We start from the raw sequence: 26,511 nt of genomic DNA on the forward strand, positions 1-26,511 counted from the left end.
ACTTTATAAAGAAAACAAAACAAAATGACGTGGGTAGTAGTATCATCTTCATTTTAAGAGATGAGGAAATGGAGGCTCGGAAGGTTAAGTAACAAGTCACACAGTGATGGGGGGGTGGAGCTAGGGTTTGATTGGTGTTTCCAATCCTAAGCTCTTCCTGCAGCACTGAAGGCTCCCTGGAGGAGGGAAACTCAGGCCTCCCCACCTGACTGCTTGCGGAGTACTTAGAGGGGGTGAGAGCAGCTGGGCCCGAAGAGCCAGGGGCAGCCTTGGTGGGGAAACACATACCCTTGGTGAGGGTCAGAGTGGCATGGGAATAACGTAGAGGGCCTAGAAGCTACAATTTGCTCCCCATTTCCTCCGACTGCGCCCTGAAAGAGGCTCCAGACTCTCCCAGTCTGCCGCTGTCCGCAGAGCCTGTCCCTGTTTGCCGGTCCTTTCAGACGGGCCTCCTTGGTCCTCTCGGACAGGACTCTGCCCACTCAGGCTCCACTGGGTGTGCACCTCCCCGACACCCGAGGACCTGCCGACAGCAGCTCCACGATCTCCTTCTGCACTGCCACTACCTTAGTCCAGATGCCACCTTCCCTTGACTGAAGATTCGGCCCGCCCAGCAAGCTGCGTCCCTGCCTCCAGTCTAGTGTCTATTCAGCAGCCCGAGTGAACTGCCCCTCTCCTCTGACCAAAACCCTGCAGAGGCCTCCCACTGCTATCAAAACAAAACTTCAACTCCTTTCAGGGTGGACAGAGCCTCGCCAGGTCTGACCCCAGCCACTCCCCACCCGCCCCCCACCCCAGCCCTGGCTTCCCAGCCCCTGGAGGAGTGACGTTCCCTGTGGCCTCAGGACCCTTGAAGTAGCTGTTCCTGCTGCCACAAACCTTTCAGACATCCTCTTCACCCACGAACTCCTATTCACCTTCCTGATCTCAACTTAAACATCATTTCCTCAGAAAACCTTCCTTGGTCTCCCTGTCGCCGTCCGCTGCTCCATTAGCTCAGTTCCTGGCTTTAAGCTCTCTCGTAACTCTCCCCGCCTCTCTCACAGCACTGCTCACAGTTTGTTACATAGCACGTGTGTGAGGTTATTACTTTTTCTACATTTGGGGGGCGGGGAGTATCTGGTTCACAGCCGCTTCCTCACCCTGCTTTGCTTCCTGCCCCGTCCCAGTTGCCCGACCCAGTTCCTGGCACACGGGGGTGTAGAACAAGTGAAGGGGTGACCTGACGAGGGAAGGCATGCCTGCGGAGGATGGAGACCGCAGCCCCTCACACGCCAGGGGGAAGCCCGCTCCACCAGGGAGAGGAGCCCAGGGTAGAAACCCTCCTGGACTCCTGCCTCAACGTGTCCGCAGCAGAAAGCAGAGGCTGGAACCTGCTGAACCGGAATGGCCGGAGAGCGCGCCTGGGGGCGGGGCCTCCCCACCAAACAAAGAACCAGAAGCTGGGGAGGCGAGCCAGGTCTGGGTCACGAGAGAGAGAGAGAGAGAGAGAGAGAGAGAGAGAGAGAGAGAGAGAGAGAGAGAGAGAGAGAGAGAGAGAGAGAGAGAGAGAAAGAGAGAGAGAGAGAAAGAGAGAGAGAGAGAGAGAGAGAAGAGAGAGAGAGAGAGAGAGAGAGAGAGAAAGAGAGAGAGAGAGAGAGAATGGCGAGGAGGGAAAAGGCCTAAGCAGTGCGGAGGCTGGATGGTGCCCAAGTCCTGGGGCCACTGAGGAGGCAGAACCCTGGAAGGCTGGAGAGAGGCCAGTGCCCCGCCCAGCCCACCCACCCGCCTGACTGGCAGAGCCTCCTGAGCTCCCCCCCCACCCCCCACCAGTGCAAGCGGGCAGGGCAGGCCCCTCCCCTTACTCAGGCCTCACCCTCCGCTTCCTGAACCCACCCCCACTCCCACCCAGGGGCCCCTCACCCAGCATGACAGCCAAACCCCACTACCCCAGCTCGTTGGTGTCCCACAGCCCTGCCAAGCCCCTGCCCCTTTTGTTCACCAGGCCCACCTTTGGGGAGCACAAATCTGACCAGGTCTCTTCCCAGCTACAAACCCTGGGCTGATTTCAGTCTCCTTACTCCCCTTCCCCACACTTGTTCCTGCTAACCTCTCTCCAGGTTCACCTTTCCTGACTCTTTCAAAAGAGAGCACCTATCATGGGCCAAACAGTGTGCTGGGGCACCGCTTGGCTCTGGTGGGCTGGCTACCCCCCTACCCAGACCTGCCCTGACAGGCCAGGCCAGTGGGTACCTGCTTGCCTTTGCGTGTGCCCTGCCCTCTCGTGCACCCCACGCCCAAGCCTGTGGGAGCCTGCCCTGCATCCAGCAGCCCTCTGGGTTTCCCATTCCAGCACTGGTAACAGCTACACTGACTGATTACGTCCCCAGACATGCTGTCAAAATCAAGCCACTAGACCACTCTTGCCAGGTGCTGACTCAGGTGCTGCCTGGTGTTTAGTGGGGGTCTGAAGAACTTCACAGACCACGTGCCGGGAGGGGCTTTCTGCCCCCACCAGAATGTGGTTCCAGCGCTCCTCTGGACCTTCCCCCCTTCTTCACTGCACGGAGGTTGTGGGCCACACAGCAATTTGGGCAGCAGGTCCCAGAGGTAAGCCCTGGGACACTCTCCATTCAAGCAGGCCACTGACCCCATGTACAATGGGAATGAGTGGCCAAATAAAGGAAACGAGTGGGCTAGCTTAGACAGAGGGTGGGCACACTTCTGGGGCAGAGGGTGTTCAGCCAGCCAAGCTGGGCCACCCTGGAGGCTCCTCCACAGGGAGAGACGGACTGCTATTTTGTGCCTTCCCTGCAGAGCACATACACACACGTCCACACACGTGTACACGGAAGCAGAGGGCAGACACGTGGCCATGAGGGAGTGAGGGACAGCGAGGCAGGGGAGGGAGCTCCTGGAGAGGTGGATTTCCCAGGCCCTGAACCGCCTAATGAGCTGGGGACTCATTAACTCTGGCTCCTATGACCGTTCTTGGTGCCCTCCAGAGGGGAGCCTGCTCAGAGACAACTCTGGGCTCCCAGGGGACACACAGGGAGCCCCCAGGTCATGGCCCCAGATGCAGGGACCACATACTTGGTGCCAGGTGCCTCGAACATGTGACCTCAGTTAACCTTTCCAGGTAGGAATGACTACCCTTATTGTGCAATAGGAAAACAGGCCCAGAGAGAGAAAGCAACCTGCCAGAAGTGCCACGGAGGGCAGAGTCTAGGCAGGCCACCAGGTCCTACCTAGCCGGTGGCCCTGCCTCCCCATAAGGCTGGCAGGGCAGGGGTATGACATGACAGACACACCCTCAGCTACTCAGGCCCCTGCCCTGACCCCATCTACCCCTCCAGCATCGGGCATCCTACTCCAGGCTCCTATGATTCCAAGTCACTAGGCTGTAACCAGGTCCTTGCTCAAACCTGATCACCTGTGCTGCATCCCTGCCTCTGTCCTATGCTATCCGGGAACAAAAGGGAGATGGTTTTCACTGTATCTCTTTCATGAGCTCCATGGAGAAGCCCAAGGGCCATCCCTATCCCCCCCGCCCCATCTTATCCCATTGTGCAACACCCACCATCAGCAAATATCCAGTCACTGTTCAGGGTTCCCTTCTTCCAGGAAGCCTCCCAACGCCCTTCCCAAGTGCTTAGATCACTACCTCTGTGCCAGTGCTGCCCCCCAACAGCACACACCGTAGTAATCCCCCCACTGCATGTTCCAGAGGCAGGCCTGGGTGGCCACCTAGCACCTGACTTGCACGTTAGAGAAGGAGAAACCTCTTCCTGCTTGGGACCACCTTAAGCCCCCTACAAGCCTTCCCCTTGAGAAACCACAAAGACCTGGGCTGGAGGAGCTGCCCGCACCCCGCGTGCCTGGGTCTCCATCGGAGCTGAGTCGGCATTAACGCTGGGGCCTCTGGGCTAACTCTTGGCAGCTGCTTCTCCACCCCCCTTCCCTCCGCTCCCCTCAGAGGCCAGGGCTCCCATTCATTTGTCTCGTTAAGAGGCCTATAGAAACACATTTGTCCGCTCCGCGCTTCACTGCTCCGGTCGTCAATTCTCTGGGGCGCCTGCCCTACCTTTTGCAGTAGCTCTGTCCACGTTTGCTCAGTCACCCCTGGCTAGAAGTCTCCTAAGCCCAGCCTAAGCCTGGTCACGGTGGGAGGGGTACAGATCCAAAAGCGTATGTAGCATGAAGCAGGTCTATAGGACAGACCCTGCTTCACAGGGCCAAGTCACAGTCCCCAACCCAGGCTCCCCTCCCATGGCTCTCTGTCTGGGAGCAGAGTCCCACTCACCCTATTTCAGCATCTCCAGCTGGTTCCTACTTTCAAGACCCTGGTCCTTGGGTTCTGGTTCTTAAGGACCAGCATGGAGGTTCTGGGACCCTGTTCTAAAAATTGTTTCGCTCTGTCCCCCAAGCAGCACATGACCCAGACTCCTGGAGGAAGTGATGGTTCCAAGTGTGTGGGAACTGGTCAGGTGGGAGGACAAGGAAGAGTGTTCCAAGCAGAGGGATCAGAAGGAACAGAGGCCCGGGGAACATATGAGTGACAGAAGTCAGCATGGCGGGAGCCTGGGGTGGGCGGCAGAGTGAAGGATGAGGTTGGCAGAGGCCAGAAAATGCAAAGCCTTGAGAAGCGTTGAGACCCCTAGGCTTGATCCTGAAGGCAACAGGGGAGGAGAGTGAGGGATTTTAAACTGAGCGGTGACACAGTCAGGCTTTCATTTTGCAACCTGACTCTTAGACTCCGGAAGGGAGAATGGATTATGAGGGAATGGAGGCAGGGAAGACATCAGGAGGCAGTTGCGTGCAAAAGCCCAAAAAAGAGCTGAGCGTGGCTTGGGTGAAGGCAGTGGAGAGGAAGGTGGATGCATTCCAGAGATGTTTAGAAGGGAGAAACAACAGAAGTTGGTGATGGATTAGATGTGCGGAACGAGACAGGGAGGAGGCCCTGGGCTCTGACTTGGGTGGCGGGGTGGGTGGTAATGCCATTCGCCAGGGGAGAGAACACAGAAGGAGGAACAGGTTTGGGGGGAATGAGGGTACACGTCAGGGCATGTTTGGTCTGAAGCAGGAGGGGAAGGCAGTTATTCTCCCAGGATGTGTTCTCTGAAAGTCCAGCTGGGCGGTCCTCCCTCTGCCCTCAAACTCCTGTCTGAAGGCCATGAGAGTGTCCGGGGTGAGGTCGGAGAGCAAGGACAGTATTTCAGTGTCTAAGGGCTACTGACCACACCTGACTGTTGACAAGCCTTTGCCTCCCCTGCCAACGTCAGAGTCACACCCAGTGACTTCTACCCCAACCTGCCCCTGCAGGCTCAAGCTCTCCAGCAGCCCCAGCTAGGCCTGGAGATCACCCCCTGCCCCCAAACCCAGCCCTGCTTCTGCTTGCCCAGCCCTCCCTTGGCCTGCACCTCAAAGCTCCCACTCCCCCTCAGCCCCTGCCCCCAAGAGGAATGCCCTCCCCTTCCCCTGGCCCTACCAGCCCCACCAGGGCCCAGCCTCTGAGGACAAAGGGCGGGGCGCCCTAGTCCCACCCCTCTCCAGGATCTGGTCCTGAATAATTAATGAGCCATTAGGAGAAAGGGTCTGGGAGGGGCAAGGATAGAGATCTGTGCCCAGATACTTGGAGAGGGGGGTGAGGGAAGCCCTATGGCTTGCTGACCCCCAGGCTGATCCCGGGGTTGGCCCCTGGCCACCTCTGGGCTCCGGACAGGCTGGGAACAGCCCCTTTCCCCAGGGACCTTGGCTCCGACCTCACCCCTCCCTGTCAGTGTGCAGATTGGCTAAATCTGCCCTGTGCTCCGCCTCCCACCAGTAACCAAGCAGTGGTAACCATGGTGACGGGGCGGGCTGCGGCCAGTCTTGTAGTGCCAGGCAGGGGGAAGGGCGGCAGGAAAGGAAGGAAAGTTCAGAGTTGGATTTGGGCAGGGGACAATCCCACTTCCGCCAACGCGCGCGCACACACACACACACACACACACACACACACACACACACAGGTCCACTGGAGCCCAGCATCCTGCTGGCCAGGTGCAATCTTCCCCGGATTCCCAACGCTGAGGGGCTGGTGGAAGGGGGATGCCCTTTTGCCTTGAAGGTGGTGGGGAAGGGGAAGGAGGGACTCAGTGTCCCCACATATGAATCCCAAGGGTCTAGCCCAGGGGAAGGGCTGTGGTGGCTCCAGCTTCTGATCTCTCCCTGGACCTGTGGACACATGTGGCATCCCATTCACACATCCATATAGATTCCTTGTGAGCCACCCCTCTATTCCCACTCAACTCTGACATGGCTCACACTGTGTCTTTTGCACAGATCTGCAGTGGCAGGCACAGTACACGCCTGAGCATGTCACCCAATGACCACATGAATCTTGGACATGGCTCACTCCCATCCCATAAAACAGGGGCATACTTAGACATGCCCCACTCCACAGTGCCTTAAGGGACATGCAGGCATTTCACAGGATGCTCCCAGGAAGCATGAGGCTGGAGTACTTCTTGGGAGGGGGGGTTATCTAACTGAGAGGGTGATGTCTTTCTAGGACAGTACGAGGTCTGGGGAGGTATCTAACTATCTTGCCTCTTGTAGTACCTGGTTGTGCCCCTCACCCTAGAATCTTGCTAGGAGGAATGCCACCTTTTAACCTGGGAGATCCCGCACCATGAGGGGTCAGACTTACTGTCACCATGGGCACCTGCCACCAAACCAAGCATCACGAGTGCAGGCACAAGGGGTACCATCGTCTTCCCTGGGGCTGGCTCTGGGGCCATCCAGGGCTCTAGCACCACGGCCAGCCACAGCCCAGGACAATCAACCTGTGATAGAGAGAAGGGAAGAGTCAGTTAGCTGGTTTCCAACAATGTCCCTACTGCCCACCTAATGCCACCTCCTCATCCCTACTCACCACCCAGACCCTGCTCTTCCTCACGGACCATCCAGAGTCTAGTTCAACAGACACCCCCACCCCCACCTTGGACTATGCAACGACCACCCAGACCCACAGAGCCCTGGCTCCTCACTGACTCCCCCTGCCCTTCCTCAGTGACCCCAAAGGTAATCCAAAAGTCACACTGTAGGGAGAGAGTACAAGAGGCCTTCAGGTCATTCTCTAAACCTGAGTAGGAGGGCAGGGGGCCACTGAGGCCAGAGGATGTATAGGGATGTTCTGTCCCAGACCGTGAGTTTCCAACTTGCCTCCATAAGGGGACAGGAAGAGGGAAACAGGATTGGACAGACACAGAGACACATAGGTGGAGACAGACAAAGAGAGAGCAGTGAGAAGGTAGCAGACCCATGTAGGCTAGTCCCTGGGGCACCCCATTGTCTCTTCTCTCCCCAGCAGGGAGGGAGGAGGCAGTAGGCCAGACCCCGCATGCTGAGCACGGGCCCCAGAGCACAGACTTGTTAGCAGCAGACAGGATCCACGTATCAGAGGCTCGAAGCCAAAGCCACAACCCGTCCAGGCTCGCCAGGACGCGCTCTTGACAAGTTGTAGATGCCCTGCCTGACCACCCTTGTCCTACCCAATTCCCATGGCACCTTCCCACTCCAAAAGGAAACCAAAGGGAAGCCCTATTGGCCAGGAATGGGGGGGGGGGGGTGGCTGGACCCTCAGATTCCACCCACATCACCCTTGCTCCAGTGGCCCATTACAGATCAAACTTCAGGGAGCTGCTTGCTGAGAACTGCCTTCCAGGCTGAGATAGGCACCTGTGCACAGGGAAGACCGTGTTTGGGATTGGCTCAATGCCTCCAGGCCTTTACTCATAAGGCTCCTCAGCCAGGTGTGCCCTCCCCACTCTAACAGACACCTGTATGAAGCCTTCAGCATGGCCACACCATACGCTACAGATACACTGCTATCACTCCACAGGCCCAATGATGAGCTCTCTCCTATGCCCCCCCCCCCAACCCAGGGGGTTTCAGGGGATCCCCAACAGTGTCCACTAGCACTGCTCACACCTTACTCTGAGCAGGTGGCTGGTGCCGTGAGAAGCCCCCCAGTAATGCTCTGAAAACACAACAGGACATAGAGGGGCAAGTGAGTGACAATGAATGCAGGGACTCTGGTGAGAGTCTTGATCAGATCCAGGTACTAGCTGACCCACAATGGTAACAGAATTTGCAAGGAAGGACAAGCCTGGTGAATGTGAAGGGGCAGGGCTCAAAGATGGCTCTGCTCCTTTCTGGAACTTGAACCCTAGTCTCAACTGGGACAGTCAGAGGTCCTAAGATCAGAGGGCGGTAGGTGAGCAAGGTGCGAAGACAAAACAGGAAGGACTGTGAAGTGGGGCGGGGGCTGACCGCAAAAGGCAAAGGGAGGGAGATGTCCTTTGTCCCAAGATCTTGCTAAAAGTCTCAGATAGGAGCTGAGAAGTAAAAGCAAGAGAGCTGAAGGGGGCGTGATGGGCACCGAGCCCCATTCACACCATACCTGGGGTTCCCACTCAGTGATCACAGAGCTCAGGTGGCTGAGCCTAGGAGAGAGGGAGTCCCTACCATGATGCCCCATACGGCCAGTCTGGAATGCAGGTCCCATATCACTAAGGCCCTGTCTGAACTTGATCACCACAGCGCTGAGATGCAGCCATGAAACCTACAATAGAATTCAAGTTCTCGGCAGCCATTAGGCGGCCAGCTATCTGGACAGACTGCTACAGGGGCATGGCCCCCTGTCACAATCATCCTGTAGCCTGTGGTACAGATACCATGGGTTTGCAGCTCAGTGGTGCGTTGCACCAAAAAGACGGGGCTAGTCCAGGTATCATAGGGTGCAACAATACCACATTTACAGAGGTTTCATTCCCAGGTGCAAATATTCTGGGTGTGCACCCCCACCCCCACCAGTGCAGACACCACAGGGGTACAACCCTCAGGAACACACAGCACGGGGAACAGATCTCCCTGGTAAAAACTAAAGGGGATAAAGCTACAAAGAAGAGATGTCATGGAGGTACAGGTGTGCAGCACAATCAGAATGGGCTGTAGTTTTCCGGTGTGATTATCACAAAAGTACATCCCTGTATTGGCCTTGGTATAGTAATCACAGCACTGTAACTCCTAGGTGGAGAGGTCATGGAGGTGTAGCTGTCTGGTCCAGACATCACATGAGTGTAGACACAGGGTACAGACATCCTGGGGATGCAACTCCCTAACAGCCTTTATAAGGATATCACTTCCCAATACATTATTGTACAGGTGTACCACTCCCCTACCCGGCATAGACATCATAGGGTATCGGTCCCCAGGACTGATATTAAAGGGGTGTGAGTTCCCAGTACAGCCATCACAGGGGCACAACGCCAGAACAGTGTCATGTGGTACAGTCTAGGATGAGATTCCGGCCATGGGTGTCAGAGAATTTGAGCCTCTGGTAACCCCACCCCCAGGGTGACACTTATTTGGGGATTCCAAGGACCTCCCACGTATCTGAGTCTGGGATACTCAGCTCACTGTTCAGATACTGAAAGCAGGACAAAGGTTAGAGAAATTGAAAACAAAGACATCCCCTCCCCAAAGAGCTTCTCCTAGGGGTCCATGGACACAGGGACGTGGCTATACCCAGAGGCGGGGGACACGGGACACACAAACATGGACACATTCTTAGGGAACTACTCTGGCAACCACACAGCTATCCAAGGCAAGGCCTCTCCGTCACCAGCTCCTGGCAAGAGCAAACTGCTACCTACCCCAAACACTGGAAACAGAGCCTGCTCCCTCATCTGAGTCCTGGGTCCCTGGGCCTGACCTCAGTCTAGTCCTTGGCCCTGCCCCCACCCCCAGAATGCTCAGGGTCATCTATGGGCAGAAAGCGGGAAAGGAGCAGTGAGGCAGGACTGATGCTAACGTCGCTGGGGTTGCCGAGAATTCAGTGCAAGTGTGGAGAGCTAGGCGTCCACTTCCCCCAGCATGGCTGGGTGAGTCGGGGATGAGAACAAGGCCTGAGCCCTTGACATTAACTAAGGCTTGTCTCTGAAGTGCACTGTGGGCCACTGGTTCTCCCACACTGATGTACTTGGGCAGGAAAACAACTCCATACTGTATGACATTACAGAATATAATTGGATATGATTTTTCTACATTCAGAATGGTTTTAATATATCCTTTTTCCTTGCTACATCAGTGCAAAGCTGCCAAATGCCCTTTCTTGGGAAGAACTGTCCGTTATTTCTCATATTTTGTTTTGGTGTTAAAAGGTCCTTTCTTGTATGCAATATGGGTGTTAGCAGATAGTGGTATTTTCCCATAATATCCTTACTTTGCAAAATAAAAAATTGCCATTCCCATGTCTGGCCCCCAAGTACTTTTGGAAAGTGTACTAGTTTGTGAAATCGAAGAGCCTGGGAATCACTGCTTGGAGGAAAAAGGAATGAGCAGGCACCACACCAAGCCACAAGATTCAAATAAGAACGTCATGGAAATGCATATAACACAGAGGCCATGTCACCTCTCCGTAGCCTGACCTAAGCACCCCTGCAACCTCAATGGGTGCCCCCAACTCCTGAGACCATGTTACGCCAGAGATGGGGGGGCGGGAGGGGCTCCCTGGCTAGAGAACAGCTGGGATCATTCATTCGGAGTCCTCTTCATGAATATGCAAACACAGATTGATTTGTTTCCCATGGGCACGTGTTATTATTCAAAAATATTAATTAGTCTCCAAATACCACCTGTTCCTACAGCTCCCCCACCCCCAGACCAGGACCCTGGCTCCCAGGAGGCTGGGGCCCCAAAATGACATCAACAGGAGAAAGGATATTCAGGGCCCCCAGAGGGGTCAGCCAAGAGGAGAGACCAGTGCTTGGGCGAGAGGAGCCTGAGGGCAGGGAGAGCCAGGAGCCGTTCATGTTCAAAGCTGCAGGCGGCTAACCCAGCCCTTTTGTCATGTCCTGGACAGTTCACCGCGTGGCACTGCAGCAGCGGCCGCGGAGGCGGAAACAGGCCTTGTTACACTTGGGAAGGAAAACCAACGTGTTTCCAACTCTCACCAAACCGACCGCGGGATTATGACGGGAATAAATCAGTCTCAGCCTCGACCCCGGCCCCAGGGAGTGAGGCAGCCAGCAGCAGGCAGCTTCGCTCAGCCAGCCAGTTGGCCAGAGTCTGTGAGCACTGCCTGGCACAGCCCGCCCACTCTCTTACAGCCAGGCCCCCTGCCCTCTCAACAGCGCTCAGCTTCTTGGGCCCCTGGGGAATGGAGGGAGGAACTCAGGAAGAGCGTCCCAGAGTCTCTCCGGGTGGCACAACGTCCAGCAGAGGCTTAGCTCGGGGCAGAAGACCAAGGGGACCAGCAAAGGCACCTGCCTCCAGCTATCGCCCCTAACCTACCAGTCCTCCAATTTCCTTCCTGCGGCAGTGGAACCTCCCTCGGGTTAACGCTCTCCAAAACCTGTAGACACACCTCTGCATTTGCTGTTCTCTCTCCTGGGAGGAATGCCCTTCTCTTGCCCCCAGCCACCTACTCACCCCTAAGAACTCAGCTCAAGCGACCCTCCCCAGTTTAGTGAAGACAGCAAGAGGTGGTGTAGACCAGTGGTTCTCAATCCAGGGTGATTCTGCATTCCCCTCCCCTCCCCTCCATGGGATATCAGGCAATGTCTGGGGACATTTTTTACTGTTAAGACTGCAGGTGTCGGGGGGCAGGTGCTACTGGCATTTAGTGGGAAGATACAAGGAATGCTGCTAGATATCTTACAGTAATAGGCCAGGCCCCCGCAACAAAGGATTGTCTGGTCCAAAACATCAATAGTATCTAGACTGAAAAACCCTGATGTAGACAGCAAGATCCCTTGCTGATATAGGCCAGGGCCTGCCCCAGAACCAGGTCTCCTATCAGCACCTTGGGCCCTGTACCTAAAGAGGCCTCAGCCTGGCTTAACTCTTGTACCAGCTGTGCCAGGGCCTCAGGATGTTAGGGCATCTTCTCCCCCTCAAAGTCAGCCCTGCCTCCAGAAGCCAGGCAGGCCTTACAGCACATCTCCTGCACCCCTTCACACATGCCATCAGCAAGCGGCCTCCCTAGAAGACACAGAGCTCCACTTTCAGGCACCTCTTCCTGCTGAGGATGGGCTCCCAGGTAGGCCATACCCAGCTTCTGAGGATGGATAGGTGAAGGGACGCATGGTACCTCCACCTCCACCTCCCCGTCTGCCCGGGGACCCAGCCTCCGCCACACGCTGTATATTGCCCCAGTGCCCATCTCGCCATGCACAGGGCCTGGCCCGTAGCAGTACCCAGCACATGCTCAGTTCCTTTTCCTACCTAGCCCAGACCCATCTCTCGTAACCCTCTTCATCAGCTGACCGTGCAGAACTATTCAGTGGGTCCTCCCGGGCCCTGAGCCAAGGGGCAGCCATGGGCTATGCCTTCCAACAGCTTACAGAAGACGGTCCAACTAGAACTCATTCTCCCCAGCACCGCCCCTCTACAGGTCCCCATCTTGGTGACAAGCACTACCAGCGACGTGGTCACCCAAGCCAGCCAGTCCTCCTCAAATTCTCTCTTTTCTTCACCCCATTCACCCAACTGGTCAGTAAGTTTGAATCTGCACTGCCTCCACTCCGACCTCCACGTGTCAGTAAGACCTCAGGAGTGCATACCTCTTTAGGGGGCTTCCGCCCTCAGATTTCTCCCAGTTCACCCTGCACACAAACCAATGCCCCAGGCAAGCTTATAAAAACGCAAGGTGATCGTGGCCCTCAAGCACATTTTGCTGCTTGATTCCATAGCAGACACACAGATAATGTTTCAGGACTGAACGGATGGGCAAATGGAGAGATGTTGCTTCTCTGCTTAGGAACCTTCGGTGTCGGGGCGCCTGGGTGGCTCAGTTGGTTAAGCATCTGACTTCAGCTCAGGTCACGATCTTATGGTTCGTGAGTTCGAGCCCCACATCGGGCCCTGTGCTGACAGCTCAGAGCCTGAAGCCTGCTTTGGATTCTGTCTCCCGCTCTCTGCCCCTCCCCCGCTCATGCTCTGTCTCTGTCTCTCTCTCCAAAATAAATAAACATTAAAAAAAGAAAAAAAAGAACCTTCAGTGTCTCCATATGACCCTCAGGAAAAAGTCTAGAGTCTTAGCCAACATCCATGGCTCCCCGTGCTCTGTCTCCCAACTTCCCTCTCTCCCAACCCAACCCACCTGCTCTATGCGGTGGCAGAAAGATGAGAGGAGAAGTGGACCTGAAAAAGATAAGGAGGTGCTCCAGATCCTGGAGGTACCTTGCTCTTTCTACCACAACCTACAGTTGATGGGAACAGACTTCCCTACAGAAACATGATGACTGAAAAAGCAGACAGTTCCTAGTGGAAGTCCCAGAATGTCACCCAGAAGCCTATTTCACACCTACAGCAGCTGACAAGCTGTATGTATATCACTCCCCACCCACCTCCATCAACCATTCTGGCCAGAAACCCAGGCACCATCCTGGACACCTCCCCTTCTTTCTCATGCCCCACATTCAGTCCTGCACCATGTCCTGTCTCCTCCATGTCCCGAAACAGCACTCACATCCCTTCTCTCCACGTCCATCACCACCTCCCTTCACCGTCACTCAGCCATATGCACACTGGACCATGTCACGCCCCGAGTGGCAACACTTCCATGGCTCGCCACCAGTCTCCATCACAATCTGAGGTGCTCAGCCTGGCCCACAGGACCCCTCTGTGCCCTGGCCCCCGCCACCTCTTGGGGCACACCCACCAGGTCTCTGCTTGCTCACACCAGTCACTCTTGGACAACCAGCACTGAGGGCAGGGCACCAGGGTCTCCGCTCCTTCCTAGAGAGAGAGGAAAGGATGAGAAAACACCAAGAATTTCATCACAGCATAGTATACACTGACACAGAAAGACATGCAGAATTTGCTGTTTATGGAACAACAACAACAACAACAACAACAAAGCAGGCGTCAAAACTTTGTGCAGGACAATCCCCATTTAGTAAAAATGCCCATCTCTTCACTCAGTTACTCTTTTCAGTACTCCCGAGCATCTACTAGTGTGCTGGGCTTTCTTCCGGGAACCCAGCATACAGCAAACAACACAAACTGAGACCCCCCACCTCAGTGGTAACACTTGTGTCTGAACCCTCGAGGCACCCCTCCAGCTACCCCTCCAGCAGAGCCCAGGCCCTGCCCACCTCTGCACCTGCCAGCCAACCACAAGAACTTCCCCCTCTGATCCTCAAATGTGCGCTCTCTAGCCTGCCAGTGCCTGCAACATGTTGCCCACACTCTGTGCCAAGTACCCCTTAGACATCAGAGCCAATGGCACTTTCTCAGGAAGGCCTTCCATGATGTCCCAGACTACACGCCTGGACCTTGCCTAGGAGCAGTGACCACAAATGTGAGGAATTATTTTTTTTATACAATTGTTGCAGGGTCACGGAGTCATGACCACGAGCCTGGTGTGTGCCTGGCCCCAATTCCATATTCCCAGCGCTCAGCAGAGAGCAGGCACACAGTAGGTGCTTCATTAGGACACAATGAACGAGTGCATGGATGCATGAATGAGTTCATAGAAAACACCCCAGCTTCGGAGAACCACACCAGCATACATTATGGCCTTCAAAGAAACTTCCGAAGCAATATTTATTTTTGACTTTCTGCTTCTCTGTAATTTTTTAAATGAAGGTGTGCCCCTGGATGCCTCCTCTGCTGGCACATACACAGCCATGCAGCCCATCTCTTCCCTCTAGAACGATGACTGAGCCCCCACCAGGGTGGGCACCATCCTGAGTGGGGTGGGGGCTGAATACACACCACCTCACCACAGCTCAGTGACCTGGCACCACTGGGGCCCACTCGACACAGGACGCACGTCACAGTGGGTTTCTCTTCGGCCTCACATGCACAGTGATGACCCCGACACATAGCAATTCTCCCGAGGCTCCTCCCAGAATGGACACTCAGGGATGGGGGTCAGGGAGTGCCCTCACCAACTCTGAGCCAGCCTCCCGCACCTGGGAATTGTCCTCACTTGAGATTGACCACCTTTGGCAACATGGGGGGTGTCCTTGGAAGGCCCATCATATCCGACCAAGACGGGCCCCGCCAACCCAGTACTGTCTCATGCTGACCCTGCAGCACACCCTCTCTGGCCTCCATTGCCCCCTGCCCGTGCCAGTACCAGCAGTTCCGGCCTCAGGAGGGCTGCCCGCCTCCCTGTCCTAGTCCACTGAGTTTCCACAATGTTCCCTGTGGCCGCTGCTCCCAACACACAGGCTGCTGGGCGAGTCCAGGCAGAAAAACCAGCTTCCATGTCCCAAACTCCAAGGCCGGTTTGTCTGGGGACGCCTGCCTTGTGGTACCAAATGTGAGGCTACTGGCTCCACCGTTGCTCAGGGACCGTGGGACAGAGGGACAGAGTCTGAGGCAGAGAATGGGGAGGGTCCCCTAAGCCAGCTGGCTCTAGTGCCATGCCCGAGGCCATGCCAGGATGGACCTACACTGAGCAGGAGTCACACCTGAGAAGAGATGTGTGTCCAAAATGGCCTGGAGGTGGGTCAGAGAACAAAGAAAACAGGCAGAGACAAAACTCTGCACGTAGAAAGACCTTCAAGTACACGGAACAGCACCAGGGCAGGATTCTGGAACAGCCAGGATAGCACCTGGTACCACACCAGTCCAAGATCAAACCGGACTCAAAACAACCTAGACAGGCAATCAGAATTGACCAGCAGCAGCTCCCAGAACCACTCCAGACTCACCCTGGGACACACCTAGATCACGACCACCAGACACGCCCAGAAAGCCAACTAGAAAGCTACTCAGTGATGACTTGACTGGTACCGAGCCCAAGCCTGCAATCGCTGGAAAGGCCTCAGAAGTGGTGAGGCTGGCAGCAACGACCAGGATCAGGTAAGAGGCCTTGGCACCAACACAGGGCTGGCCCCCAGGAGGCCTCTCGGTCACCTGCCACACCTGGAACCCAGCCTGGCAGCAGGACCAGGAGCAAGCTGAAATCAGAGGAGCACAGGCACTGGGGGCCCTCCAGAGCAGCTCCCCGGCAGGCCCTAGGACTACCAGGAACAGTCCCCGGAAGCGGCAGCTAGAACAACGCCAAGGATCTCGGCTCAGGTCATGATCTCACTGTCGTGGGACAGAGCCGTCGTCGGGCTCTGCGCTGATGGTGTGCAGCCTGCTTGGGAATCTCTCTCTCCCTCTCTCTGGCCCTCCCCCACTTGTGCACGCGCTTTCTCTCTCTCAAAATAAATAAATTAACTTAAAAAAAAACTTTAAAACAATGCTGAGGAGCAAAAACCGCTGTTCTCAGATCTGGAGGTTGGGGACACAAAGAGACCGGTGCATCTGGACCTCAGACGCAGAACCTCATTAGACACCCAGGGCCCAGGTGGGGTGGTGGAAATGGGGAACTGAGCGTGCTGAGGCCTCTAGTCTTCTCATACCAGCCCACCAGAAGGTCAAATACACCTGAGCCATACACACAATCCCAGAGATGATGACAAGGGCAGAAGGCTAGGGGCCAGGCACTCTCCTTGCTGAGCTCCCCCAACCTGCAAACCTCAGCTCAGAACTGCAGTTACTTTAGGCGAGCAGGTGCCCTAACCTTAACAAGGTATTGTCTTACTTATTTTTAAAATTATTTCTGTTTTATTTTATTTTCAAGGTTTATTTATTTTTGAGATAAGGAGAAAAAGAGGGTGCAGGCGGGGTGAGGAAGGCGCAGAGAGAGGGGGAGACAGAGGATCCACAGCAGGCTCCATGATGACAGCAGAGAGCCCGATGCAGGGCTCGAACCCAAGAACTGTGAGATCATGACCTGATCATGACCGAAGTCAGATGCTTAACCAACTGAGCCACCCAGGCGCCCCTATTTATTTTTTTAAAGTTTATTTATTTTGAAAAAGAGAGCATAAGCGTGAGTGGGGGAGAGGCAGAGAGAAGGAAAGAGAGAATCCCAAGCAGGCTCCTCACTGATAGAGGGGCTTGAACTCATGAACTGTGAGATCATGAGCTGAGCCAAAACCAAGAGACAGACACCTAACCGCTTAACCGACTGAGCCACCCAGGCTCCCCTTACAAGGTATTGTTTTAAAGGCCACCCCCCACCCCCAATTCTGATGGGGGTGGGTTTGCACCCACTATTAACGACTGCTGATACCATCGAGACACCATTGCTTACTAGATGCCAGGCCCTGTTCTAAGCACTTCTTGCATATTCGACCTTAATCCTCATAACAACACACGGCATGGAATTGTCTTAGGCCCGCTTGACAAAGGAGAAAACGGACTCAGAGATGTTAAGCAACTTGCTCAAGGTCACACTGCTACTAACAGAGTGGCACCCCAACGGTTAGGAACCAGAACCCACACAACCCACTGAGATTGTGGGCTCCTGATGAGCACAGCTCAGCACGCTCTCAGAGAACTCTCCGTCCTTCCTCTGGCCCAGCTTTCTCTCCCAAACTCCAGATCCTCACACCCAGCCCCCTCCTGGATGTCTCCCCTGCCCCCACTGGACCTCAAATGCCCCAAGCATCTCAAAGACAAGGCGCCCAACCATGAGCTTGTTATCTGCCCCCCCAATCTCCCTCTCCTCCCCAAGTTCCCAGCTCAGTGAACCTGCAGGGCCTTCAGTAAAGGCCTCACCCAGTCACTCCCAGGAACCCGGACCCCTTCCTCTTCCTCTTCCCCACCCCCACATCCAATAAATCATCCTGTCCTGATAAAGGTGCCTTCTGAATCGCTCCATGCTACTCCCCTATCTAAGACACCATCACCTCTCACCTGATTTCCTCCTCAATGGGCATCGTGGGTCCATCCGCTTCCCATAGCCACAGAATCCTCTTCTGGAAACATCTGATCATAGCACATTCCACACCCCCTACCCAAGCTTTAAATCTTTGGCGGCTCCCTTCTCCCTTCTGTGTTCTCAAAGTAAAGTCACAGCTATTTAAAACAGGGCATTAAAGGCCCTCTGATCTGCTGTATCTTGGAATATGTCAAGACCTCTGAGTCTTTACCCACACTATTCTTTTCTGCCCAGAGTGCTCTTTCTTCAGCTGGAAAACTCCTGTTCATTCCTCAAAACTCACTTCAGATAGCCCCTTCTTGGGCTCTTCTGGGACTCACCTCATTTTGACCCTTGAACTCTCCCTTGCCTCGTATGGAAGCAGCTCATCCAACCTTGTAATTTCGGCTCAGAATTGTAGCTGCTTTAGATGAGCTGATGCTGGGCTCAACCACAGCAGTTCCTAAGGGATGGGCTCCCTCTTCCAAAAGCTCCTAGTCCCATAGGAAGCAGGGCAGCTTGGCTGAAAGTGCCTAGCCCAGTGTCTGGCACACAGTCGGCAATCAATAAGAGTCTAGTGAATTGCTCTGCATTCCCATGATGCAATCTGTTCCCCCAGGGACCATGAGCTTCTCAAGGGCAGGGCCCTGGCTGCAAGCTTGGCCCAAGCACACAGCAGTGTCAGTCATACGAGAAGGGACTGCCACTGCTGATTATGCACTGCCACACATCTCCCTTAGATTCTCACAACAGCCTTGGGACCGATCAAGGTTGGACGAGATGCCCCATTTCACAGGAGGGGAAAACTGAGACCTGGGAAGGAACAAGCTAGAAAGTGGAGAAACTGTGACATGTCTCAGCCTCTATCAAAGAGCTTCGGGGCCCACTTGAGGGTCCTCAACACTGAACTCCCAGTTAGGGCTGACGGAAGAGCTTACAGACCACAAATTGCCAGGGCCAGCATTTTGCTGCATATCAATACAATTCCCAAGAAAAGCTCTTCAGTCATCTACTCTTACTGCAGCCATCCCTCTCCAACTGCTCCATCAGCCCCCAAATCAACACCCCCAACACCACCCCCATGCTCACAGTGTGAACAAGGCTGAACAGAGGAAAGGTCAGGAGCTGCAGGGCAAAGAGCAAGAAGGAAGGAATAATATTAAAACAATGCCCTCATTAAAGGAAAGAAAAAAGGGAAGAGGAAGAACAACTGGAAAAGAAAACAAAACTACAGACACATTTCAAATAATAAGGGGGAAACTGAGCCAGCCAAAAAGTGCAAGAAAGTGTGTGCAGGAGAGTGCAAAATTCTGTGGGTGTGCACATACACACGGTTCCTAGGGATGTGCAAAGAGGTGTTGTGAGGGCACAAGCAAACAGAGTGGTGCATGGCCATGCGAGCACGGTAGATTTCTGAGCTCCGGCTGCTGTGCAGGCCCAGGTGTGCAAGTGTGAGGGCAAGAAGGCAAGTGGATGCGCGGGGTGGGGGGGGTGGGGGGGTGAGTGTAGGAATGATGGTAGAGGGGTGTGTGTGTGTGTGTGTGTGTGTGTGTGTGGCCTGTGCCTGAGGCTGCGGATGTTGGGGGCTGTGCTTGGGGAGTTACACCTTCTCCTTCTTGAAGCCTTAGGCTCATTCATATAATCAGTGAAAAACAGGGATTTTCTTGCTCCCTGAAGCAAGAGTTAATAAGGCGCCAAGCATAGAATTTTCTAAGATTTCCTCCCAGAACCCTCTTCTGGATCCCATCAGATCTCTGATGTCTCCCAAAGGATCTCTCAGCAGAGCTCTTCCCTTCCCGGGGGATCTCCCACCATTGAGGATCCCCCAGAAAGACCCTTCTGAATCTTTTTCTAGGCCTACCACCCCAGTGCACTTCCCAGGATTTTATGGCCAGATTCCGCACCAGGTCACTCTGGATCCCTGCCCTTGTCTATTCAGGAGCCAAAGTGGAGCCTTCATCACCAACACTCAGCAGTCCAGCTTCCCAGGCTCTGCCTGGCTGCCCCCAGGGGAATCCAGAGAATCCCCTCCTGCTGGAGGGCTCCCAGCTCAGGTACAGGGCTCCCACCCCCAACCTGCTCCAACTTGGGGGGGTGCCCTGCACTGCGGGGGGGTGGATGTTGAAATGGGGAGAAAGGCTAGCCCCTCCCCCACCCTAGGGTGGAAAAACCAGAGAGGCAGCATTCCAGAGAAATGGGGAGGGGGCCTAGCAGAGGGCGCACAGAGATTATGGTCAAGTGGGAGACAGAGACACCAAGAAACCAATAAGAGACACGAGAGAGAGACCTGGAGAGAGAGACTCAGAGATGGGGGAGGGAGCACAGCGAGCCCTGGGAAGAAAAAACAGAGACCCAGGAAGAAAGAACAGGGAGACCCGAGGAGAGAGAACAGAGAGATCCGGCACGGGAGGACAGAGAGACCCGGGTAGAAAGAACAGAGAGACCCGGGAGAGAGAACGGCGAGACCCAGGGCGGGAGAACAGAGAGATCCGGGGAGGGAGCCACAGACAGCAGGAGAGACCCCGGGGCTGCGGGGGGTGAGACTGGGAGGCAGTGACACAGGGAGACAGAGATACAGAGACACTGAAGGGCACTGAGACCAAGGCACGGAGGAAAACAGAAAGCAGCTGAGACTGAAACGTGGGCACAGCGATGAGGACCGGGGCACACCAGGACGAGACGGGACGGGACGGGACGCGGGGCGGCGACTGAGTGAACTTTCCGGAGCCGGTCCGAGTGGACACGTCCTCACGGGACAGGTCGCTCCGGGGCCTTCAGGTCGTTGCACCAGGGTGGGGGTGGGCACAGTCCGCCAGGCCTCTCCCCTGCCCACGCCGGCGACCGAGGCTGGCGGGGGGAGGGGGGGGTTTCCAAACTCGCGCCCGGCAAACCCCGGGCCCGCACGTGCGCCAGGGCGGCGAGCGAGACGGGGGCGCGTCGGCTGCGGATCCCCTGCCGGCTGGGAGGGGGCGCCTGTGCGGCGGGGGCGGGGGCGCGGCCTGGACCCGCCCGGGGCTGGGGTAGCGGTGGGTGGCGGTGAGAGGTGGAGGGCCGCCCCCGGAGCGCGGCCGCGCCGGCGGGGGGAGACGAGGCGGAACCGAGAACGGGGAGCACAAATGCAAAGGGAAACTTTGCACTGGGGGCGCGCGGGCTGCGGCTCAGGTGCGGCGCGGAGGGCGGGGAGGAGGGGGGCGGCGAGGGGCGGCGAGGACCTAGCCAGCCGGCGGCGGTGGGGGGGGGGGGGGGCGCGTCTGCCGCGGGGTAAGCGCGGGGAGGAGCCGCCAGGCTCGGGGCGGGGGGGGGGGGGGGGGGGGGGGCGCCCAGCCGAGGCTGCGGGCGCGGCAGGTGGGGGCGCGGCCCGGCCTAAGCGGCGCCTCCAGCCCCGCTCGGAAGACGCGAGGAACGGGGAGAGGGCGGGGGGAGTGGGGAAGGAACGGATGCGAAGGGGACTGTAGGGGGGCCCGGGGGTCACTCACCGCCAATCCAGGGGCCGTCGGTCCGCATGTCCCCCCCCAACACACACAAGCCGCTGGGGCCGCTGATCCCGCTGCTCTTCTGCCGCCGCCGCCACCGCCGGGTCTTACTCCCGCCACCGCCGCCCGAGCCGGAGCCGGAGCCCGAGGTGGAGCAGGAGCCGGAGCCGGAGCCGCCGCCTCTGCCGACGCCGCCGCCACCGCTCCCGCCGCTCCCGCGCCAGCTCCAGCCGCGCGCCCCCGCTCGCGCCCGCGCCCGCGCCCCTGCCCCTGCCGTGCGCGTCCCCGGCGCCGCCCCTCCCCTCGTGCACTCTCGCTCGTAGAGCGGTGGAGCCGCGTAGGCCCAGCGAGGCCACAACCCAACCCTGAGTCTAAACGGACTGGAACTCCAATATTGGACCAGAACCTCAGTTGTGAGCAAGGACAGACCCAAACTCCCATACGAAGTCCATATCCTACTAGTGCCTCCCAGTCCTTACTATGAACCGGATACTACTCTTGGACCCCATTTTCTTCCTCTACAAATATGCCCCTGACACTGAGCCCAGACCCGTCTCCAAACTCAATATTGAGTCCAGACTCCTAATTCTGCTCCCACATTGGCCCAAGTAGTAATTTTAATCTACACCCGTATATTGGCCCCCAATACCGGTTCTGACTCTAAATCCCTCTATCATCTCTACCTACCTAAGCTTGATAAGGACACCAGCACTAACTCTGGGCCTTAAGTGGACTCCAGTTCTAATACTGAGCCCCAGATCCCTATATTAACCCTAAAGTCCAACAGTTACCTTGTTATGGGCCCCAGTACTTTTCTGAACCCCAAAACTTACATAAAACGCCAACACTGCACTCCCAGTCCCAGGTCAACACCAATACTTTCTGAATTGGGATTCCCAATTCCAGAATTGGGTTGGGTCATCAGAAAGGAACCCTACCACAGATGCTGACCTTAAACCCCACAAATCCTTGGGGCAACTTAGGACCCTAACTTGCCCCAACCGTAATTATCTTGGAATGCAAGATTAGTGAGACTGGCTTTGCAGAAACTCTGCACGAATCTTCATCCCCATGTTTGCCTTCCACTTATCTGACCTGATTTCAACCCCAGTTCCAACTGTGAACCTGAATCAAGTCTTTCATTGGCCCCTGAGTTCAAGACTTAATAATGTCACTCGAACCTGATGTAAAAAAAACTTTGGTATTGAGTTTCTGATTCCTCATACCAAAACTCAAATGCTGACCTTATAAATTTCTGGGCTAAACCCATAAATTACCTGAAGATTTATTCCAAGTCCTAACTCAGAGGGAGACTTGGTAAGCTCCACACCAAGAACCACACACACCAAAGTCCCCCCACCATCCTTGCCCACCATCTAGACCCACCCTCCCGGTCCATGCCACCACTATTTAAGAATCAGCCACACAACCCTCTCCTTCCCTGGGCAAGATGGCAACCTGCCCCTATTGCCCTAGCTCAGTTGAGGATCCCGATGAGATTTCTGATCTCCTATGGGTCTCCTTGATACCTTTGTGAGTTTGGAGGTCAGGTGAGAAATAAACAAAGCTTGGGGATTGCTGAGACACCTGGATTCAGGGATCAAAGAGTTAATGTGCAGGGCAGGTGTGGAAGAGGGGTTTAGAGATCTGGGCTGAGGGGTCAAGTTCTGGTTTATCACGTAATTCACTGCCTGCTTTTGCCCAGGATTTGGATTCAGAAACAGTACGTGTGCGCCCCCTGGTGTGTAAGAAGGGGATGGACTGGCTCTGGTGATTCTGGGCAAACAGATCCGGATGACAAATGGATCAAAAATGAATATTCCTAAACCAGTGGTTTTTCACCCATTGGTAATTTTGGTACCCTGAGGAGGAGGTATAGTAAGTTTCATGTATCTTTAGACATTTTTCTTGGTTTTCTGAGTTTGGAACCAGTTTAGTTTCTTGTTTTTGTTTTCTGAATTTAAAAACATATACTTTTTAGTCAATTATGCCTGCTCTTTGCTGACTTATGAACAGTCCTTCCCCTTGGCGTCAATGACCTATACCTTCCTCAAAGGCCTATTCCCTTTCTCAATCTCCTTTACCATCGCCTGCTTTTCCCAAGGTCTGTCCTAGGCCACCCTTTTTCCCTATCTGCCCCTTCTCCCTGGGCCATCTTGATCACTGCCAACTGTATGTTGATGACTTCCAAATCGATCTCCGGTTTGGGCCTCTCTTCTGAACTCAGTTCTCGTATAGCCAACAACCTTCTCCATAGCGCTCCCTGGATGTTCCTCAGGTAAACTGAATTCACTCTGTCTCCCACTGCAGATCTATTGACCACCAGGTCTTCGTGTCATGCCATGGAATCCTTCATTCCATCACTGGGTGAGAAACACAGACACTTTCTCTCCCGCATCCCCATCCAGTCACCAGTCCTACAAACCTTGAAAATAGAAAGGGACTAGAGGCCTTATATGTAGCTCTGTGAGGGACATAAGGGAGGGTGCAGGAGGAGAGAGAGAAAGATGAGGAAGGGGGAGGGAAGGAGCTGCAGGAGAGAGAGAGTTTATGATTTTTGGGGGTTTTGGTCCATACAAAACCAAGTTGGCCATCAAATCTCTTGCATATGGTGAAAAAATCACAGCCCTTAAGTCTTGCTCTTTCTTTTTTTTAATATTTATTTTTTTTAATGATTATTTTTGAGAGAGCGTGAGCAAGGGAGGGGCAGAGAAAGGGGGAGACAGAGAATTTGAAGCAGGCTCCTTGCTGTCAGCGCAAAGCGCGATGTGGGGCTCACACCCACAAACCATGAGATCATGACCTAAGCTGAAGTCAGATGCTCAACCAACTGAGCCACCCAGGTGACCCAAGTCTTGCTCTTTTTTAAGTGGGTACCTTGGAACTTGTTTACAGCCATTGCTTCCTCCGGAAAGCCATTTTTTATGTGTACTTACTTATTTTGAGAATCCCAAGTAGGCTCTATAATAATAGCATTCAGAGCCCCATGCAGGGATCAAACTCATGAACCATGAGGTCATGACCTGAGCCAAAATCAAGAGTTGGAGGGATGCTTAACCCACTGAGCCACCAGGGGTCCCAACTTTTTTTTTTTTAATGTTCATTTATTTTTGGAGCGAGAGAGTGGAGGAGGGGCAGAGAGAGAGGGAGACAGAGGATCTAAAGAGGGCTCTGCGCTGACAGCAGAGAGCCTGATGCGGGACTCCTCACTCATGAACCGTGAGATCATGACTTGAGCCAAAGTTGAACCCTTAACCAACTGAGTCACCCAAGCACCCCTAGAAAGACATTCTTTTTTTTTTTTTTTTAATTTTTTAATGTTTATTTTTGAGAGAGAGAGAGAGAGTACGAGCAGAAGCGGGGCAGAGAGAGAGAGAGGGATACACAGAATCAGAAGCAGGATCCAGGCTCTGAGCTGCCAGCACAGAGCCTGACATGGGGCTCGAACCCACAAACCATGACATCATGACTTGAACTGAAGTTGGACGCTTAACCGACTGAGCCACCCAGGCTCCCCCCCACCAGAAAGCCATTCTTAACCCCTGGCTGGGTTGAGGGCTTGCCCGCTGAAGCACTAAGCACTCAATATCACCACCCCACAAACTGTGGGTTCCTTGCAGGCAGGAGGGATGAGACTGTTGTCCACTGCCATATCCCTGTGTCTAGCACAGGGGCCTGACACACCTGACAAGAGGTGCTCAATACGTACTTGTTACAGGCATGGAAAGGTACATTTTCCTCTTCTGTGCTCAGGGATGCATCAGACATAAAGGACTAGGGAGGGAGAAGCTCCCTGACCAGGCCTCAGAGCTCATCCATACCTGGGGCTTCTGTAGGCCCAGCATGTGAGGAAGAGGGGCTTATGATGTTTACTGCCATGCACACCTGCTAGCCCAGGCCTCACTAGGTCTGGAGCTCTGGCAGCCCAGCTCCCTCTGCCCAGCACAGCCTGGTCTGTGACCACGACGCTGGGAAGGTAGGTGGCCAAGGGCCCTCACACTCCTGTGGTTGAAGTCGGCAGCCCCCTCTCACCACCGCGCTGACCAGGCTCTTGCTTCAACCCCCACAAGGACGCAGTGGTCTTAGAACCTCGGCCCACTGGGATCCGGCCCCCTGCTCACCCACCTTTTGTTGCCACGTGTGGTCAAGTGTTGGCTGAGGCACGGCACGAGAGTGCCTATGTGCAGGCTGCCTGGGCCTCACGTGAAACTGGACACAAGGCCAAGGTGGAGAAAGCAGAGGCCCAGGCCACAGGGCCACACAGACAAGAGCTCAGGTGGCTCGGCCTGTGAGAGCATGACAGCTATGGAAGGAGAGGAGCCAAGGCTCTGTCCGGACTGCCAAACTCTGAGCACAGGGTCCATGTGGGACTGCCCTGCCGCCCCGCTCCTGGGCCTGGCGGGGAGGGACGTCCTTGTGCTCATCTGTGAAGGCCGAGTGGTACCACGTGGTAGTTCTGTGTCTGCTGTGTTCCAGCCCCAGGGTGCAGGGTGAGGGGAGAGCCAGATGTCAACTCCCACTCACTGTTCACCCTTTGTCCAGGTCCTGGGCCCACTGGACACACTCTTCAAACTCATGACGTAAATACATCTCTTAGTCAGTCTAAATCAAATTAAATTCAGCTTGAGTCCCCACCCAGCAGATCAGCAAGACGTCCGTTTCACTCGCAGCTCTCCTTCACCCCCCTCCAGTTGTCCAAGAATTCCAGGGGCTGCATAACCCCCAAAACGCTAAGTCTGTGCTCCACGGCTTTGCAGGGAAAGGCTGAGGTCTTTTCTAATGTTTATTTATTTATTTTAAGAGAAAGAGTGAGCACAAGCTGAGGGAGGGACAGAGAGAGGGAGAGAGAGAGAGAGAGACAGACAGAGAGAGAGAGAGAGAGAATCCCAGGCAAGGTCCACCCTCAGCACAGAGCCTGATGTGGGGATCAATCCCATGAGCCCTGAAATGATGACCTGAGCCGAAATCGAGAGTAGGACGCTCAACCCACTGAGCCACCCAGGCGCCTAAGGCTGATGTCTTTTTGACGCCACTGATGTTGTTGTAGACTTCAGCCGTCACTGCCACGGGGCTCCACTATTCGGCCCTGTCTTCAGGGCCTCACTTGTCCGGCTTAGGCCTTGGTAAGGGGGCCCCTCACTCCCTCCATCCAGGCCCTTTCAAGGGGGCCTCTCCTCGAGGGCCACAACGTTGCAACCTCAAGTTCTTGGCATTTGGGGTGCTACCCAGGCACTTTCCTAGAGGTTGTGTCAGAGTGGTCTGGGGAATGCCTGACCCCTGGTCCTGTCTTCTGTGCTGGCC

At 55.2% G+C, this 26,511-nt stretch overlaps 1 protein-coding gene across 16 annotated transcripts in view; it reads right to left on the bottom strand.

Annotated features, from left to right (window-relative positions):
• Window positions 1–21,417, bottom strand: part of PTPRF (protein tyrosine phosphatase receptor type F) — an 87,866-nt gene extending 66,449 nt beyond the window's left edge. For 6 of the 16 annotated variants that reach the window (XM_053896342.1, XM_053896368.1, XM_053896345.1 and 3 more), the window contains exons 1-3: window positions 21,214–21,417; window positions 13,688–13,764; window positions 6,668–6,803 (exon numbers count right to left, since the gene is read on the bottom strand). In XM_053896342.1, coding sequence (XP_053752317.1) covers window positions 6,668–6,758 — 91 coding nt within the window. In that variant the 5' untranslated portion in view covers window positions 6,759–6,803; window positions 13,688–13,764; window positions 21,214–21,417. The remainder of the gene's footprint in view (window positions 1–6,667; window positions 6,804–13,687; window positions 13,765–21,213) is intronic. The other 10 variants (XM_053896377.1, XM_053896382.1, XM_053896361.1 and 7 more) reach the window with 4 other exon arrangements.
• Window positions 21,418–26,511: the final 5,094 nt, after the last annotated feature.

Source organism: Panthera pardus, unplaced genomic scaffold, assembly GCF_024362965.1.
Source record: "Panthera pardus isolate Hobbes unplaced genomic scaffold, ASM2436296v1 HiC_scaffold_11, whole genome shotgun sequence".
NCBI classification, from domain to species: Eukaryota; Metazoa; Chordata; class Mammalia; order Carnivora; family Felidae; genus Panthera; species Panthera pardus.